Genomic DNA, 16,807 nt, shown 5'->3' with positions numbered 1-16,807 from the left:
ATGGTCTTTTTTCATATGCCTTCCTAACATATAGGCACATCTATACACCTGCCATTAACATCACTCAAACCTCTCATTTGTAACATAAACACAGATCGTCCTAGACATCAGTTATAGACCATCATTTTTAATTTATTAATTACTTACCAATTAATGAACTAATTAATTGATCACATATATAAGTACCTGCTCAAAACAGGGTTTTGTGGTTGCTAAAATAAAAAAATGGTTTATTATAATTTTATGTTTATGGTATTTATGTTATTTACTTTTTATTATTTATACGTATACATACAATATGTATACAGTGCAAAAGTACAGTTCTAAGTACATGATTAAATTCATAATTTTTTATTATATTATAATTAAGTCCAGACCTAATTATATCACAATTTACTGATTAAATAAATCAGTTAATTTAATTATTTAATCTTATATATCAATCAATCAATCATTTTTATTTATATAGCGCTTTTTAACAACACAGGTTGTATCAAAGCACTGAATATATATCTTCAATCTCCAGATGAGAATCCTGATCAAAACCATTCAATTGGTGGTAATTTATTTGCAAAAGCTTATTGTTGTTGTTTTCATTTTCAAAAATCTTTTTTTTATTATGTTATCATGTATCATGCTTTTATTGTGTTAGTTATCTGGTTTTGTTTTTTACCTAGTCAGTATAACCCAAATGCAGTTTGATTAAGATTTATTGGAATGAACAATAAAAAAACATAATTTTTGAGAATTGTTAAAACACTAGAAGAAGAGCTATCTGGTATATATGTAACACCATGCAGTAAGAAAGAAGTGTAGTAAGTTCCTCCCAACAAAATCCCATCACAGGCGTTCACAGGAGACACATTTATGTGACACAGGTGCAAACAGCAATGTGTCTTGGCTCAACACTTGTGATCAGATGACTGAAAATGGTGTCTAAACAGAGCCATAGATATGACATATGAAAGTGGCAAAACTCATAATTACATAATAAAGGTTTATGATTGTGGTTTTTAAGCGAAAACTGGAGCATCTTTCAGAGGACATTTCTAGTCAGCACTTCCCTTGATCTTTCTTTGAAAAGTTTTTGTGTCCTGATACTTAAAGCAGAAGTGTCAGCGAATACAGTTTATTGCTTTGAAAATGATCTCTATAGTGGTCTCACGCACAAACATACACACACACACACACACACACACACACACACATCACCTCCAGCAGGGAGGCTGGGAACAAGGTGAGAGTCTCAGCTATGCTACTTTTGCAATGCTTGTGTCTTATTACACAGCAGGTTTAGACTTAACACAAAGACCTTGTGAAACACAGAAAGAAACGCAAGATACAAGGACTCCAAAATAGATTGTGATATCTAGGCAAGACTCTATATGACATAAATAACAAATCGTTTTGTTATTCAGTTGGTTGCACATGGCACACAATCAACCCGGCTTCGTGTTCTCTGATGAACAAAAGGGATGCTAAAATGAAAGTGATAAGATGCAAGGAAAGAGCTTGAGAAAGACAGATAGAGATGATCATATCAGTAATCTGAATTTATTTTAGAGAGATGTTAAAATAGATGGATGATTCATTCTTTTGCTTCACCGCATGCCTCATAGTATTGCTTACATAGTGTTGTTCATCTTGTTCATCCTCAGAAGCAGATGTACTTTATTTTAGAGCTAGTAGCTTTAGAGTTAGAGAACTAAGAGAAACCAAAAAAATAGTTTGGTAGTAACTAAAACTAAAAGTAGCGCTAGCAACTTTTAAATAATATTTACAAAATTTAATTTAATTTTAAATTCACCCAGAAATGTTGTTCAGCCAAAGATACATATACAAATATATAAAATATTTAGTAACATCTGTTTTCTATGTTTTTGTATGTCTTTGACTTATATGAACTATATTATATGTATTTTTATGTTTTTTTAAATAATAAAATTATTAAAAGTTTGGGGTCAGTGGGAGTTTTTATTTATTTATTTATTTATTGTTATATTGTCTATAGCATAAAATTTCAATAAGAATTATTTATTTATTTATTTTTTATACATTTATTCATCAAGGACACGTTAAAAGGATCAGTACTATAAACATTTATGATATTTAAAAAGTTCTTTTAAGCTTGCTATTCATAAAAGATTCCTCCAAACATTTGTTTTTCAGCACTGTTAATGAGAATTGTGGAAGATTCTGCATTGTCATAACTTTAATAAATAAATTACTATACTGTATTAAAAAAACTGTATCCGAAAACATTTAAGATATTTTGTTTTCACTGTATTTTTAATGAAATTAATTAAACTTTGATGAGCATAAAACAATACTACCAACTCCAAGCTTTTAACTGGTAGTGTAACTTAAATATAACTAGCTCCTTTTTTAACTTGTAGTGTATTGTATTTTTTAGTAGCATCACTTTAAGTTATGAATAAGACGTAACATGGAAAGCTACAGTTTCAATTATCTTCCCCGCCACTGAACTGATTTCACTCCCGCTGCATTCAGAAACAGCAGAAATATTGCGAAGCAGATGAAATTAAGACAGTGCCGCAGGTAAAGAATAGAACGGCAGTGATGATTAAGACAAACTCAGTACCAGAGGCTCTAGCCAACTCCTGCCTTGGCTGTAACTGTTGCAGTGTCCTGTGGCAGAGCTACTACAGCGATTTGAACTAGCAGGCGGAGGCACAGACTGTATCTTAATTTTCACCACCTGCTCTTTGTGTTGGATTTGGGGCCTGCTGCCAGTTCTATTAAACACTGCTCGAGGAGCTTTGGCCAAGGAGTCTGACCGAGATGCAATGGAATTGGGATGCGGAGCTCGCTTTCCAGGCCAGCTCTTTCATTCGGACCTATAGAACAACAAAGGTTAACAATTTGACCGCAGTCTGGTCGAAAATAAGAGGGGTAATGGCCACCAAAAACTCATCTCTAGAGTATTGAGAGAATGATATTTATAGGGGTGTGAAAGGAACATATATATGCTTGCGCTGCTGGTACTGAGAGAGCACAGGTGGGGAGATGAGGGACCAAATGTGCTGGTAGTGCCACGTTAAAAGCACACACGCCACGCTCAAGTGTGCTTTCATGACGCTCACTAGAATGCACAGAGGGATTGGTAGGAATTTTAATGCTTTAAAATAGCATTCATTGCAAACACTTGTAGATGTAAGGAATGCTTAACGACAAGCTGTTGAACTATTCGAAAAATAATGCACATCCGAGGTGGTGATGCGGCCATGACGGCTGTGCGTTTTTTTTTAATAATTCAACGAGTATGTGCTTTCCATACATTAATAAAAATGTAATTTAGCGGCAAAAACATGGAAATGATCTGTTGTTTTTATCATGTTGATTATTTATTTGTTTGTTTGGCCAGTGTCATTTTGAGTTTTGGCTGTTTTGTTGTTGTAAGACATTTGAAATATTAGAAATCAGTTGGTGGAGTGATATGGACTGTAATGTAGTCAAGAGCTGCCTGGATGTTCTTCAGTTCCCTGAAAATAATTGCACACCATAGAATGTTGTCAGCCAATAGGCATGCTAATAAGCAGCTAGTTAATAGTTAGAATTGGTCACTTTACTAAAGTGTTGTCAGATATTTTGTTTTTATGTTTTCCAGCATAATCTAAGAATTAAAAAATAAACATCTGACCTTTTGTACAAAGAAGCTCAAACTATCATTGTAATTACTTACATTTTTTTAAGACAAAGACAAGAGTATTTGTTTTTTGTTGGTGTTTTGATCCTAAACTGATTATTTTCAAATGTCTTAACATTTTTCTAGAATTTTTTGGGGGAGATATTTAAGAATATTAATTGTTTTCCAGCATGATGTGAGAATTATGCAAAGAGAATTTTTTTTAATTTAAAAAAACGATCCAAGATTTTCAGCGTGGTCTCAGATTTTTGGACCTCGCTGAGTATGAAAACATGCCATTCGAATCTTGAAAACATTTCTAGCTTGGTGAATGTTCTAATGATTTGTGTTCATTTTGTTATAATGTGAATATTTAAGAATATTCATTGTTTTTCATGATGCGAGCATTATCCAAATATATTTTGTGTTTTAATGGAAACAACTGACTTTTTGCACAAAGGTGCTTTAATGATCAGTGTAATACATTTGCTTCTCAATGTGAATTAAAGTATTATCTATATTTTAAAAATATTTTATCCTAACAGTGATTATTTTAATATTTTGAAACTCTTGGATCTAAGATTTTCAGTGTGGTCTCCGCTTTTTGGACCTCGTTGAATATAAAAATATACAATTTATAGCTATTTTACTGTACTAATGTTTGTTGATTTTATTATAAAGTGAATATTTAAAAAGTATTTAACCTCAAAACGTAAGTCTGACTTTAGCCTGCTTTTAGAGGAGTTCAGTCACCCAGTTGAATGAGTGCTCTCAGGCCTGTGTCAGTGTAATCTGGAGCATTCACGGGTCTCGCTAAATCCCTGTGGTCATTTGTGAGCCAGAGACTCTTTTACCTCCTCCAACCCATTCACCAGCAAATTGCAGGTCTGCTGAAAAGTCGAACAAACTAACTTTCGCGCCCCATATTCGGCTGCCTGCACCGATAGTTTTAAGTCTTTTCTGTAGCACAGAACTGCCATTGTTAGCAGTCTGCTTGCTGTCACTTTTGAGCGGAACAAAGATAACTGCACGTAGATTGATGAAAAATTAATCCACAGATGTAAGCTTTTCATGTGGGGAGTGGATGGACGAGCGAAGCAGATGGAGAGGTGGAATATTTGAAATGGGGAATACAATGGGGGAATGTGGGAGAGTGAGAATGAGAAAGAAAGAGAGCATACAAGAAAGAAAAGAGTGGGAGTAAGAGAAAATATTGAGATGATTGTATCAAAGCGAGCGAGCGAGATAAATGATGACAGATTGAAAGAAGGAGAGAGAGGGGAAACAAAAATATATAGAGAGAGAGCGAGAGTCGTCCCGCTCAGTGCCCATGGCGTCCTGTGGCATATCTTATCCTGCTTTCCACTCAGACCTAGTTCCAGATGATAATGAGAGAGCGGGTCCTTTGCTGCTCGATCCCCGGCACCGGGGAGACGGAGGCAGGAGGTGCGCAGCACACTGCCATTACCCCACCAATTGGGAGTCTAAATCATTTTGTCAGCTGTCAGTCAGAGCCAGGGATGAGGCAAAAGACACCGCGATGGTCGGCGCTGGGATACAGGCGACTCCCTGCTGAGCCTGGTAAAGCACAGAGATTGTGCTGGTGTTGTTTGGCTGGGGAACAGGGCTTAAGAACACAGTGTCTGTCAGTCATCAGCAATGCTGTTCAGGGGATGGACGGAGGTGCCGAGGGCCAGGGCTGTCAGCTCATTAATGCGGCTGGGAAAAGCGAGCCTTTAGCTCTGAGCGTCCGCTGCCACACTCTGTGTGACTGCAGCAAGGAGACTAGCTACACACGGACTTCAGGTTTGCTGCAGCCCAAATGTGCTCTCCACCTCCTCTGTACTCACTTGAACTGTATCAAACTCTGTTTCAGTGAATGTTTTGCAGGAAATTTTGTGTTGAAGTTTCACAGAATCCTCAGATGGGATTTGAGTCACACTTCACAGCACATTGCTCATGTTAGAGTGTAAAATTGCATAAGTAGAGAAAAATTTTGGTAACTAGATAACGAGATTTTCGGAAATCTAATCTAATCTTTCTGCCTGCCGGAGCAAAACCCACTCTTACGATGCTAGGGAGTTGTTGCCAGGACGTTGCTATGTTGTGGTTAAAACGTACTGGGTGGTTTTGCATGTTGTAGTAGGTTGTTGGGCGATATGGGTGGTTTCTAAGGTGCTTTTAGTTAGTGGTTGCCAGGGTGTTGCTACGCACCCTGGCAAGTTCTGGGTGGTTTTCTGCATTTATACTTGATTTTTGGGAAGTTTTAGTGTGGTTGGTTGCCAGGATGTGGCTATATAATTGCTAAAATCATCAGTGTTGGGAAGGTTAATTTGAAAATGTAACAGGTTATAGATTACGTTACCTTAAAATGAAGTTAACCTTAAATAAATCATATACATAAATCCAAACAGCAGATAAAAAAATTATCTGTGTCCTATACCCCTGAAATCAATTAAATCAGTATGTATTACATGTAAGTTACACCTCAACACTGGCTAAAATGTTCAGGGTGGTTTCAAATATATGGTTGATACATTGATAAATTTGTTTAATACATTTTTTTTTGAACGGTTCATCTCTGTGTGTTTTTAAGGGAGACGATTGTTCCCAGACCTGCCCACGTGGACTATACGGTACTAACTGCACTTCAACCTGCCACTGCCACAACCAAGCATCCTGCTCACCAATCGATGGCTCCTGCATCTGTAAAGAAGGTACGGAATAATGTGCTCTCCTTCTTTTTACGCTTATTCCCTCATTTTCCTTATAGACATGAATAAAGAGAAAGCCATGAGAGACTATGGGTTTACAACCAACCTAATAACAAGATTAAAGCTTGACCTGTACAAATAAATCAATAAGCAATCAATACATGCAATCAGATGCTAAGTAAAAAGTCGTAATCTTTACGTTCAATTACTCCGGACTAATTAATCATTTTCTAATTCCCTTTAACACAGATGCCAATGTTTAGAGAATGAATCCTGTCTATAAAAAAATCAGGAATGCTTGATAGGTCTGTTGTACTCCAAAAACTCTGGTCATCATACATAGAAAAGCAGTAAATTATATCCCTATCCATGCCCTATATCCATCTCTATCATTATGGGAAAACTTGTGTTTCAGTATCAAAGGATCCAAAGCCTCCAGGTCACTTTCAAAGGATACATAAGCACTTAGCACTTACATCCGCATATGGCCTTTTTAGACTGTAATGGCATAAAAATGCAGCGTGAATCCACAAGAGCCCTGTGAGTGCTCAGCGCTTTGAACCGCAGCTAACCGTACCTGCGGGAAGGCCTTATTGTTGCATAAACATGGACTCGTCCCAAAGGCCTGCACCAGCAGAGTATTCGTTCAGGTCCCTCCAGTTTAGAAGGAAGCTCATTAGAGACAGTACCTTTAAAATCCTCATCCCATTCATAATGCAGAACCTCAGTGTGCTACACAACTTCTCTGCCTATCCCACTCTGCTCTTATGTTGACCTCAAACCATGCATATATTCAACTCATTGACTGCTTTATGGTGCGAGCCGAGGGAGAAAAGAATCCTCTGGCTTCTGTCAAGACGTGACCTCACTTCCCCTCTTCCCGCTCTATTAATTGAACACTGTTATAAACTAGAGAAGCTTTGGCTAGAACTCAAATAGAGAATGTTAAACCCTTTGGTTTTTAGCAAATAAATAACTGAAAGAACCGGTCGTTGAGTAGACAAATAAATTAACGGATGTCTGTACCGGCCTCCTTTGCTTTAAAGGTTGGCAGGGTGTAGACTGCTCAATCCTGTGCTCCAGCGGGACTTGGGGATTGGGCTGTAACCAGACTTGTTTGTGTGCCAATGGTGCGGCTTGTGACCCAATCGACGGCTCCTGTACCTGTACCTCAGGCTGGAGAGGGGAACGCTGCCAGCAGCCCTGCCCCGTGAGTATCTTCCCGACCGGTTCCATTGTCTCTTTGCCAGAAGCTAGCAGGCCTGGCTATTTGATTTATACAAATTTGTCATGACAGGGCAGTTTGAGCTTAGCAAGATGGTTTGTGTGTGTGGTTATTCAGGATGGCACATACGGGCTGGAGTGTCGCGAAAGGCCAGGACTGTAACCACGCTGATGGATGCGACCCTGTGAGTGGATTCTGTCGCTGTTTGCCAGGATGGACAGGTTAGTGTAAGACCAGTGACATAATCACATCGACGTGTTTAAATAGGGTTTTATGAAACAACATAGACGCTTACAGTGAATTACACACTCATTTGTGAAATATTTGACGTTATTTTAAGCATACAGTGACAGGCACATAGGGCACATTCAGTTGACAGTAAAGACTATCCACACTGAACTTTCTATTCATCAAAGAAAAGTAACAATTAGTAACATAGTAACTCCCACCTGGTGGGCAAAACAAAGCTTTGCTTCACTGACCACCAGTTATTTTAACTCAGTTTGTAATAATTTAGTAAAATGCCTATTAAAATGCGGATATTAAAAGGTGAAATTCAGTAAACACCTTATTGATGTTGTATATTTTGTACAGGCAAGCAGATGAAGCCAGAATATAAATGCAACATGTAAAGTTTTGTGTTATGTGGAAACACTGAACCATTAAGCTTGATTGCGGTCATATTCGGTCTCATCTGCTTTCCCATGTAAACTACACATCATTAATACAGAAATGATTAAATTAGCTATTTTTGTTTTAAATATACTGTTTTGTCTCACTGTTTAATGATTGAAATATTGCCTTGGGGCTGAATAAATTGAATTTTGTTAGCATACAGTTTTATTGTTTTGAGAGATCTAAATATTTGCAGCTGTTAAAAAGATCGAACGATTCTTGTGCAGTTCTATGGATATTTTGCCATCCAGGTCTTCATACCGCCACGTGACTGAAAATTATTGAAATTAATTGAAAAAGAATAATTATTTACAGCATATCTGTTTTTAATATTGTTTCTTGATCACCATATCATCCTATTTGAATGATTTTGGAACAATGACTGCTAAAAACTCAGCTTTGCCTCACAGGAATATATGATATTTTAAAATATAAAAAAAAAAAAAACAACAACAACAAAAATAAAAAAACTGTGAGGATAATGCTCTCTCCTGCTACTGGTATCCCAAAGATGAAGATACAATGTTATATTCAGGATTCGTAAGTTAGGAAATTCTAATTTTAAAATGATAAATATTACTAACCCCAAATAGCTGAACGCTATTGTAAACACTTTCGCTGAAGATGATCAAGTACAGATTATTGGTACTCCATTTCATGTGATGGCCATTGTCATAGGAATACTTATATTGTGTGGATATCCAGAAATTACTTTTGTTCTGTATAGAGCTGCAGAGTGAAAGCACAATAAGACCCTGCTGTTACAGTTACGCTGTAGCTCTGCTTGCTCAAGCTGTGTGAAACAGACTTACTACTAATAGTAATACTATTGCTAATCATTATAAGAGTCAGCGGGCTGAATTTTGAAGATGCTGAGGTCTCTCGAGATACCACAATGTGTCTTCATGACACAAATATAATATATAATATCCACCCCAAAGCATCTGCTATAGTTTGTTGTTAGAATGTTAGAACTGATTTTCCAATAAAAAAATTGCAGTACTTATTTTAACCAGAAATAATAAAATCAGCGTTTTCTTTGCAATAATGAAAGTATTAATCTTTCAACTGCCTTGATCTTAAGGGAAAATTCATGTTTGTTTGTTTTTTCTCAAATATAATTACAAAACATGAAATCCCATTTTATTTCAATAGCAAAGCAATATAATAAATTCTACAAATGTGTGTGTGTGTGTGTGTGTGTGTGTGTGCACATGTATATGTATATAGTATATGTATATATATATATATATATATATATATATATATATATATATATATATATATATATATATATATATATATATGTACACACACACACACATATATATATATGTATGTATGTTCAGATTATTCTACATAGGACCACCACGCCTCAGAAAGTTGTTAGCATCAGACACACAGCCTACAGGCAGATTAATATGAGATCTCTGAAAGCATGAAGCATTTATAATAACTGTTGCTGAACATGTTACCTAATTAGATTGTACTGACCCAGAATGAAGCAATCATTCTGCGGTTTTGTATATATGGCTTGAATTCACACTGTGCTTACACCTTCTGTTGCAGCGATCTCAGCACTGTGTGTCCAAGAAAGAGATATGAGAGGCAGTAGACATGTTTGAATATCACAGAAGGGCTGCGTTTACAAGTTCTTCAGCATGTGATCATGTTATACAAGAAGCGTAAAGGGAGCAGGTTGAGATGGTAGATGTGGCTTTGCCTGCAGGCCCTCCATAACTCTCTCTCCGTTCAGGTCTCTGAATTCTGACCGTGTGTACTGGGAAATGATGTGGCTTTCATTATCTGCAAGAAGGAGCCAGCTACGCAGAAATCTCACGCTCTGTATCCGGCCCAGGTCTCCGCCATCTGCCAGGCCTAATGGAGTCACCAGGTGCAAATAGGCCTCAGAGACTGCGAGCATCTGAACAAAGAGACTATGCAGAGCAGTGATTTATGGAAGCTATCGAGAGAGAGGGGAGCTAGACGTTACATAGTGCATATGTGAGAAGATATCGTCAGGTCTTAGACTTTAAGAGAATAAGCTACACATGAGATGGAGAGAAAGAGATTGCATAAGAATGTGTGATAGGAATCTCACATGGAGTCATGTTTTTGAGGTTGCTCATTTAAATAGGTCATATCAAATTTTAACTTCTAAAGTAAGAGTTTGTACGATAAAATCTATACTATAAAGCCCTGCAGGTGTTAGTCTCAAAAGTTACCAAAAGATCAATAATGCAATAATTGTTTTTAATTATTTATATTAGTGCTTCCAAATAATAAATATAAATATATAATATAAATGCATTATATATTTATGCCTTTAATGTCTTAAACTTATACAGTATAAATGGATAATGCAGACATATGTAAAACTAGTGGACTTGAATAAATATAACAAAAATATACCAGATATATGAAGAAAGTGTATGGAAGTAACTTTTTCTATTGCAATTCTATTGTAAATTTATAAATGGAAAGAACATTATTACTGGACCCAAAGCTTTTTTGTTGGGTTTATATCCAGAGGAACAAAATTATAATAGAGCAAGCATTCATAGACCTTGCTTTATGCCAAGAAATGTATAGCTCTGTTGTGATAAAGACGAACAGAACAAATACAAATCAATGGGTAAGAAAAAATGTTGTCAAGCTTTCATTTTGAACGTGTTTATAATAATAATGCAGTTTGTTCTTTTGATTCCATTATTTTAAGAATTCATGAAACAAAATTAATCATAAGTGAACCATATGAGCCAAAATGATTTTCACATGTTCTTATTCAGTAATCACTGGAAAGGACATTAAAACATTTAATAATTACAAAAGCATACACATAGGCATAGTTCAGCAGCAAAAATATAACATATATAATCACAAATAAAATATATTTATTATGAACTAAGGTAAGAAAAGTAAATGGATTGTCTTTGAAGAGCAACAGCTGGAAGATTTTTGTGATAAAATGAAAAGTATTACTAAAGAATTGAGGAGTACAGCACATAGAGAGATATGCCCAAGGACAGACAAGCCGAGAGTGTGTTTTATCAAAAGAGAGAAAGAGAGGATGTGTGAGACAGGAATTAAATGGTCACTTTCAATAAAACTGTGCGTGTGTCTAATGGAGGGAGGAAGAGAAAGAGACAAAATAACTGGGAGAGAGATAGAGTGAGAAGGCAAAATGTAGACATGCGATATTAGGTGCTTCAGGGGCTCTAGACTGGAGGATGGTGGGGATAACACAGAGTGTCCTGCAGAAACCTTTGCATTACGTTTGCAGGCATGTGCGCCCGTGTGTCCACTTAACATGTAAAGTGCCCTGGAAAGTGATGGTATATGATGGTACTTGCTCTTCACTCATTAATTGGCTTCCAGTCCCCCTGGCAGTTCTCTTCTAGAAAAGTCTCATATGCAGAGAGTCACTTCTCTCTTTCTTCTCCTCGCTCTGCTCAAAAGCCCCTCTGTTTGTCACCATTAGGCTTTCAGGGCACTCTTCTATTCTCATTCATTGCTGACAATAAAGGAAGTGCAGGACTTTTTTTCTGCCCAGCCCAGCAGAAGCTCAAACAGGCTTGCCCCTCCTTTGATGTGCGGTGGCTGGGCTTGTCTTAACTGCACATCCCCGTTGCCTCTCCGTCCGACCACTTCTCTGTTCTGCCACAAAGGTGAAGCAGGTATGATGCCTGTCCCTGAAGTTTAGACCCGGCCTAATTCAAAGCCTTGGGACTAATGCCGTTTTAATGGGCCGTGCCACTCACTCAGAAAGTCTCTGTCAAAGGAAATTGCAAATGAGGTTCCTGAGCTGCAGCTTGAAAGGATGTGTGTGAGAATATGTGTGTGTGTGTGTGTGTGTGTGTGTGTGTGCACATCATTTCTCCCTTCGATGCCATTGTGCTTATGGAGTGTGAATTATATAGATGCTAATTTATTTAAGTTGTATTATTAAAGCAATAAGCCACTCGAGGATGAGCATTACACTGATTTTAAAGATAAATGGTGTGCTTAGTCAAAACTGTGATCAGTTCACTGTAGTTCATTGCTCCAAATGGCTTTTTTTTTTTTTTTAAACGATGACAGCAGTCACATATATTGTCACATAACACATATATATATATGTTATATATTTATGTATATGTTAATAACATTAATGACCAGAATTGTGGTAGAAACGCACCTGACATAAGTTAAACCAGGTGTCTCCTGACACTAAAAATGAGCCTCAGGTGACTTTTCTGACAGCAAATTGTGATAGCTCTGACCACACTGGGGAACCAGGCCCAATACAGCTCAGTTAAGAATTACAGCTACCTGACTCCTATGAGACTCTCATTCTTAGTTGAATGCTGTCTCAACCCCCTAAAAATGAACACATAAACATATGTCTATTTATCTATATCTATCTATATTTGAATACACACATATTTTGTGTCTTTTCTATTATTTTATATGTATTTTTTATTTCATTATGTGTTTTATAGTATATTTACAGTAGCGTTTGGCTGTTTGTCTGCTGTATGGTGGATCTGTTAAAAGCTTGTTGTGCCTTGTTGTTTTTCTGTTTTTGTTATAACCCCAGCATGACCTGCTAGTGTCATTACATTACAGCACTTTGAAACAATATGGTATGTCTCTTCTTTATGTATTTGTGTGCCTATTGAGTGTGCCTACTTGAGCATGTCCTGGTGGAACTCTACACACAAACCAGCTGAAAAGAGAATGGGAGAGAAGGCTCAACCACTCGGGACTTGGCCCTGTTAATGAACACTCTGCACTGGCAGGAGGCCCAGTCTGATCAAAAATACATACAGAGCAGAGCACAGAGCGGCCCAGTGCTGCGCCAAGAGATGCACGAACCTACACACACCCATGCTTTTGAAACCAGGACTTGTGCTTTCAGAGAAGCCTGCTTGGTACTCTGTTGCCGTCCCAGTAGAAATTGTGATACTAGCTTACTATAAAAGCAGTGCCCTTAAGGTTCAGGCAGCCCCCTCACAAAAGTCTCTTCCAAACAAGCAACTGATTTATTTTGCTTTTGTTTGTTTCGCTTTCCTGCATCTATTCCCACTTCTGTTTTCTGCTATAATAGTAAATATGGAAGAACACGGAGAACATGCACTGATGCTTCCCTCATTTGTTTTTAACAGGCATCCACTGTGACAGCATCTGCCCTCAAGGCTTCTGGGGGCCTAACTGCTCCATGACCTGCTCATGCCAGAACGGAGGCTCCTGCTCTCCTGAAGACGGGACCTGCGTGTGCGCCCCTGGCTACCGCTGGACTTCCTGCAAGAGAAGTAAGCTTCCTGTCAACTTCCGTTCTCCTTCCAGTGACACTCTTTACACAATGTCACCTTCTCAAAGCCTGTCACGTAAGTGGTTTATTTGAACACACTTCAACCGAGACGATAAACAAGGAAGATGAGGGGGTCACGACTGTTACATCCAGACGGTGACCCTCTGGGAGTGGAGTGGGGACGGTTGAAGAAGGAAGCACTTAGTGAAGAGTCATGAACATGTCTTAATCACACAAGTCTTAATCACTTCAGGCCTGGATCGCTGTAGAGAAGCAGTGTCCATGTGGGGCTCTCATCAGCCTCTCCATGAGGAGAAGTGTTTACTCGGCCTCTCAAGGGTCTGCTTCTAAGACACTGTTTTGCTCTTGCTGTTTCTCTTTACTACACTGTGCCTCAACAGATATGCTGACTGATTGCTGGTCATTTTCAAGGTCTGTATATAGTAAAGTCTGTATATAGTCTGTGTATAGTAAAGTCAGTAAAGACAACAAAAACATATATCTATCTAATAAAACAGGCATTATATATAGTATTGCTGTGAAACGATTAATCACAATTAAAAACGTTTTGAATAGTAAGATTTTTAATGTTTTTAAAGAAGTCTCTTCTGCTCATCAATAGTTGAAAAACACAGCAAAAACTGTATTATTGTGAAATATTTGTACGATTTAAAAATGTTCAATGTTTTCATATTACATTGAAAGTAGATAAGGAAAATGTATGGTTGTCAGAATGCCAAAAAAAAAATTATAGAGTTTTCTTTATTCAAAATATAATGTATTATTTATGTCTCTTGATTTTGTGGTTAAAAAAAAAAATCCAGAAAATCAGATCCAGACTTTTCTTGAGATTCAACCAGTAAGGAGAAGTGTGTGTTCAAAGATTGCAGTGAGAAAGAAAAGGGAATGCGATTAATCTTCACCACACTGTTCGTTGTTGTACAATTATCTTAATTACAAAGGCCCACCACCCATGGTGGAAAGGTCAGCACACACTCCCTCCTGCATTACACTAAGCTACAGCAATTAAAGCTAATCAAGACTCTAATGAAGAAAAATGACCCACAGAAGCTCCCATCTCGGACAGAGCTGAGTGACAGAGACAGACTGAGCCTCATGCTCTGTGAAACAATGAGCCTGACCATGAGGACGACAAAACCCCTCATTATTTCTGCCTACATTAGTTGTACAGGTGACAGTGGCTCAGTGGTTCAGGATTAAACGCTAGTACCTAGAAAGAATGATTCAGACCTCGGAGTGGCCTTAGATTATAACATTACAGAAATGGTTTCAGAATGGTTCAAAAAGTGCTAAAGTATATTTCTTTACACTGCCATTCATGCTCATAAAGGCTGCATTTATTTGATTAAAAATTCTGTAAAAATAGTTTTTAAAACAAGAGAATTTAAAATAAAAAATTTTATATATTTAATTTATATATATATATATATATATATATATATATATATATATATATATATATATATATAAAAATTTAATTTATTCCTGTAATGAAAAGCTGAATTTGTATCCTTTGTAACATTAACTACTGTCACTTTAGATCAGTTTGATATCTCCTTGTTGAATAAAAGCATATGTGACCCTGGACCATAAAACCACTCATAAGGGGTCAATATTTTTAATGAGATTTATTCTATTCATAGGACAATATTTGGTTGAGTACAGCTATTTCAAAATCTGGAATCTGAGGCTAGACAAAAATCAAAATATTGAGAAAATCACTTTCAAAGTTTTCCAAATGAAGTTCTTTGCAGTGAATATTCCTAACCAAAAGTTACCGCTTGATATGTTTACAGTAGGAAATGTTCAGAGTAACTATATGGAACATAATTTTTACTCATTATGATTTTTGGCACAAAAATATATTATTTTGACCAATACAAAGTATTGCTGGCTATTACTACAAATATACCCATGCTATATATGACTGGTTTTGTGGTCCAGGTACACATATACATTAATATATATATATATATATATATATATATATATATATATATATATATATATATATATATATAAAACATACTAAAACTGACTAAAAACGTTTGAATGGTAAAAGTACATAAGATTGTGAAAGAATGTGAACTGCTTTGTACAATATTTTTCTAACTATAGTTGCCTGTATGTTTGCTAATGTCCTTGTCCTTCAATGTAATACTACAAATCTGTGTTCATATTTTCCTTTTATTTAGCTTCTAATCTCTAATTTGTAATTTCTTGCTTTCCCACTTTATCTTTGCTTCTAAATCCCTGTTTTGCCCCCATGACAGTTTGTCCTCCTGGTTTCTACGGGCACCGCTGCAGCCAGTCGTGCCCACAGTGTGTGCACAGCACAGGCCCATGCCAACACGTCACGGGTCACTGTGAGTGCCTGGCCGGTTTCTTCGGCTCGCTTTGCAACCAAGGCAAGTAGTTTCTCGTTCCTCTCCTCTGTTTCTCTCTATTTTTCTCTCCTCTCACCCACAGAACTCACTACAAATCCTTGGAGTCTTGTGTTTGGAGAGGTATGAGAGAAGTATGGTCACATCACTGTCCAACTACCTTTACTATAATTACAGTATTTTTCAATTGGAAACACACTGTGACTGAATCAATACACTAAGGCATCCATTTCTCATGATAATGTGCCAGAAATACGCAGTTTCTGCAAAACTGTTGACACATTCTTGTTGCTAACACACAATTTGCAGTTCTGGTGGACTTTTTTGCTTTTTTTACAACTCTCAGGGGCCAATGTGAAAATGTTTCGAGCCAACTGATGGAAATGTTGCTGTCAATAATTATAATGCTTTGGAAACTTTTTTGGGGTATTGAACAGTGTTGTTGCAAATTCTGGTTTTAAACTTGTCACCAATGTAACATTGTCTAACTGGCTGACAGATTAGCAAAAGTTTTGTTGAGATTGTAAGAATGACTTATAGTAACAGTCACAAAACAATAACTAGTTTGTATCTTGACTTTTTCAAGTTCAAACTAGTTATTGTTTTACAGTAACAGTGTGTTAATAAATTGGGGGAGTTTCCATATATCTGTCAATACATATTTTTAAAAATAGCAAAAAGTGTATATTATTTTTTGTATTTGTACAAGCTTAGAATGTTATATTTATCCTTTTATTTATTATATATATATATATATATATATATATATATATATATATATATATATATATATATATATATATATATATATATTATTTATATAATAATTTATTTAGAAAAAACATTTAC

At 36.6% G+C, this 16,807-nt stretch overlaps 1 protein-coding gene across 1 annotated transcript in view; it reads left to right on the top strand.

The window, feature by feature from the left end:
* The window catches only part of LOC122362677 (multiple epidermal growth factor-like domains protein 11), a 66,183-nt gene extending 50,192 nt beyond the window's left edge, over positions 1-15,991 (top strand). The window contains 6 exon segments of the mRNA XM_043264224.1: positions 6,243-6,363; positions 7,407-7,570; positions 7,703-7,735; positions 7,737-7,806; positions 13,408-13,554; positions 15,848-15,991. Of these exon segments, the coding sequence (XP_043120159.1) occupies positions 6,243-6,363; positions 7,407-7,570; positions 7,703-7,735; positions 7,737-7,806; positions 13,408-13,554; positions 15,848-15,990 (678 nt within the window). The 3' untranslated portion in view covers position 15,991.
* The last annotated feature ends 816 nt before the right edge of the window (positions 15,992-16,807 follow it).

The sequence above is a fragment of the Puntigrus tetrazona genome, chromosome 18 (assembly GCF_018831695.1).
Source record: "Puntigrus tetrazona isolate hp1 chromosome 18, ASM1883169v1, whole genome shotgun sequence".
In the NCBI taxonomy this organism is placed as follows: domain Eukaryota; kingdom Metazoa; phylum Chordata; class Actinopteri; order Cypriniformes; family Cyprinidae; genus Puntigrus; species Puntigrus tetrazona.
This window is presented reverse-complemented; position numbering and strand designations above follow the sequence as displayed.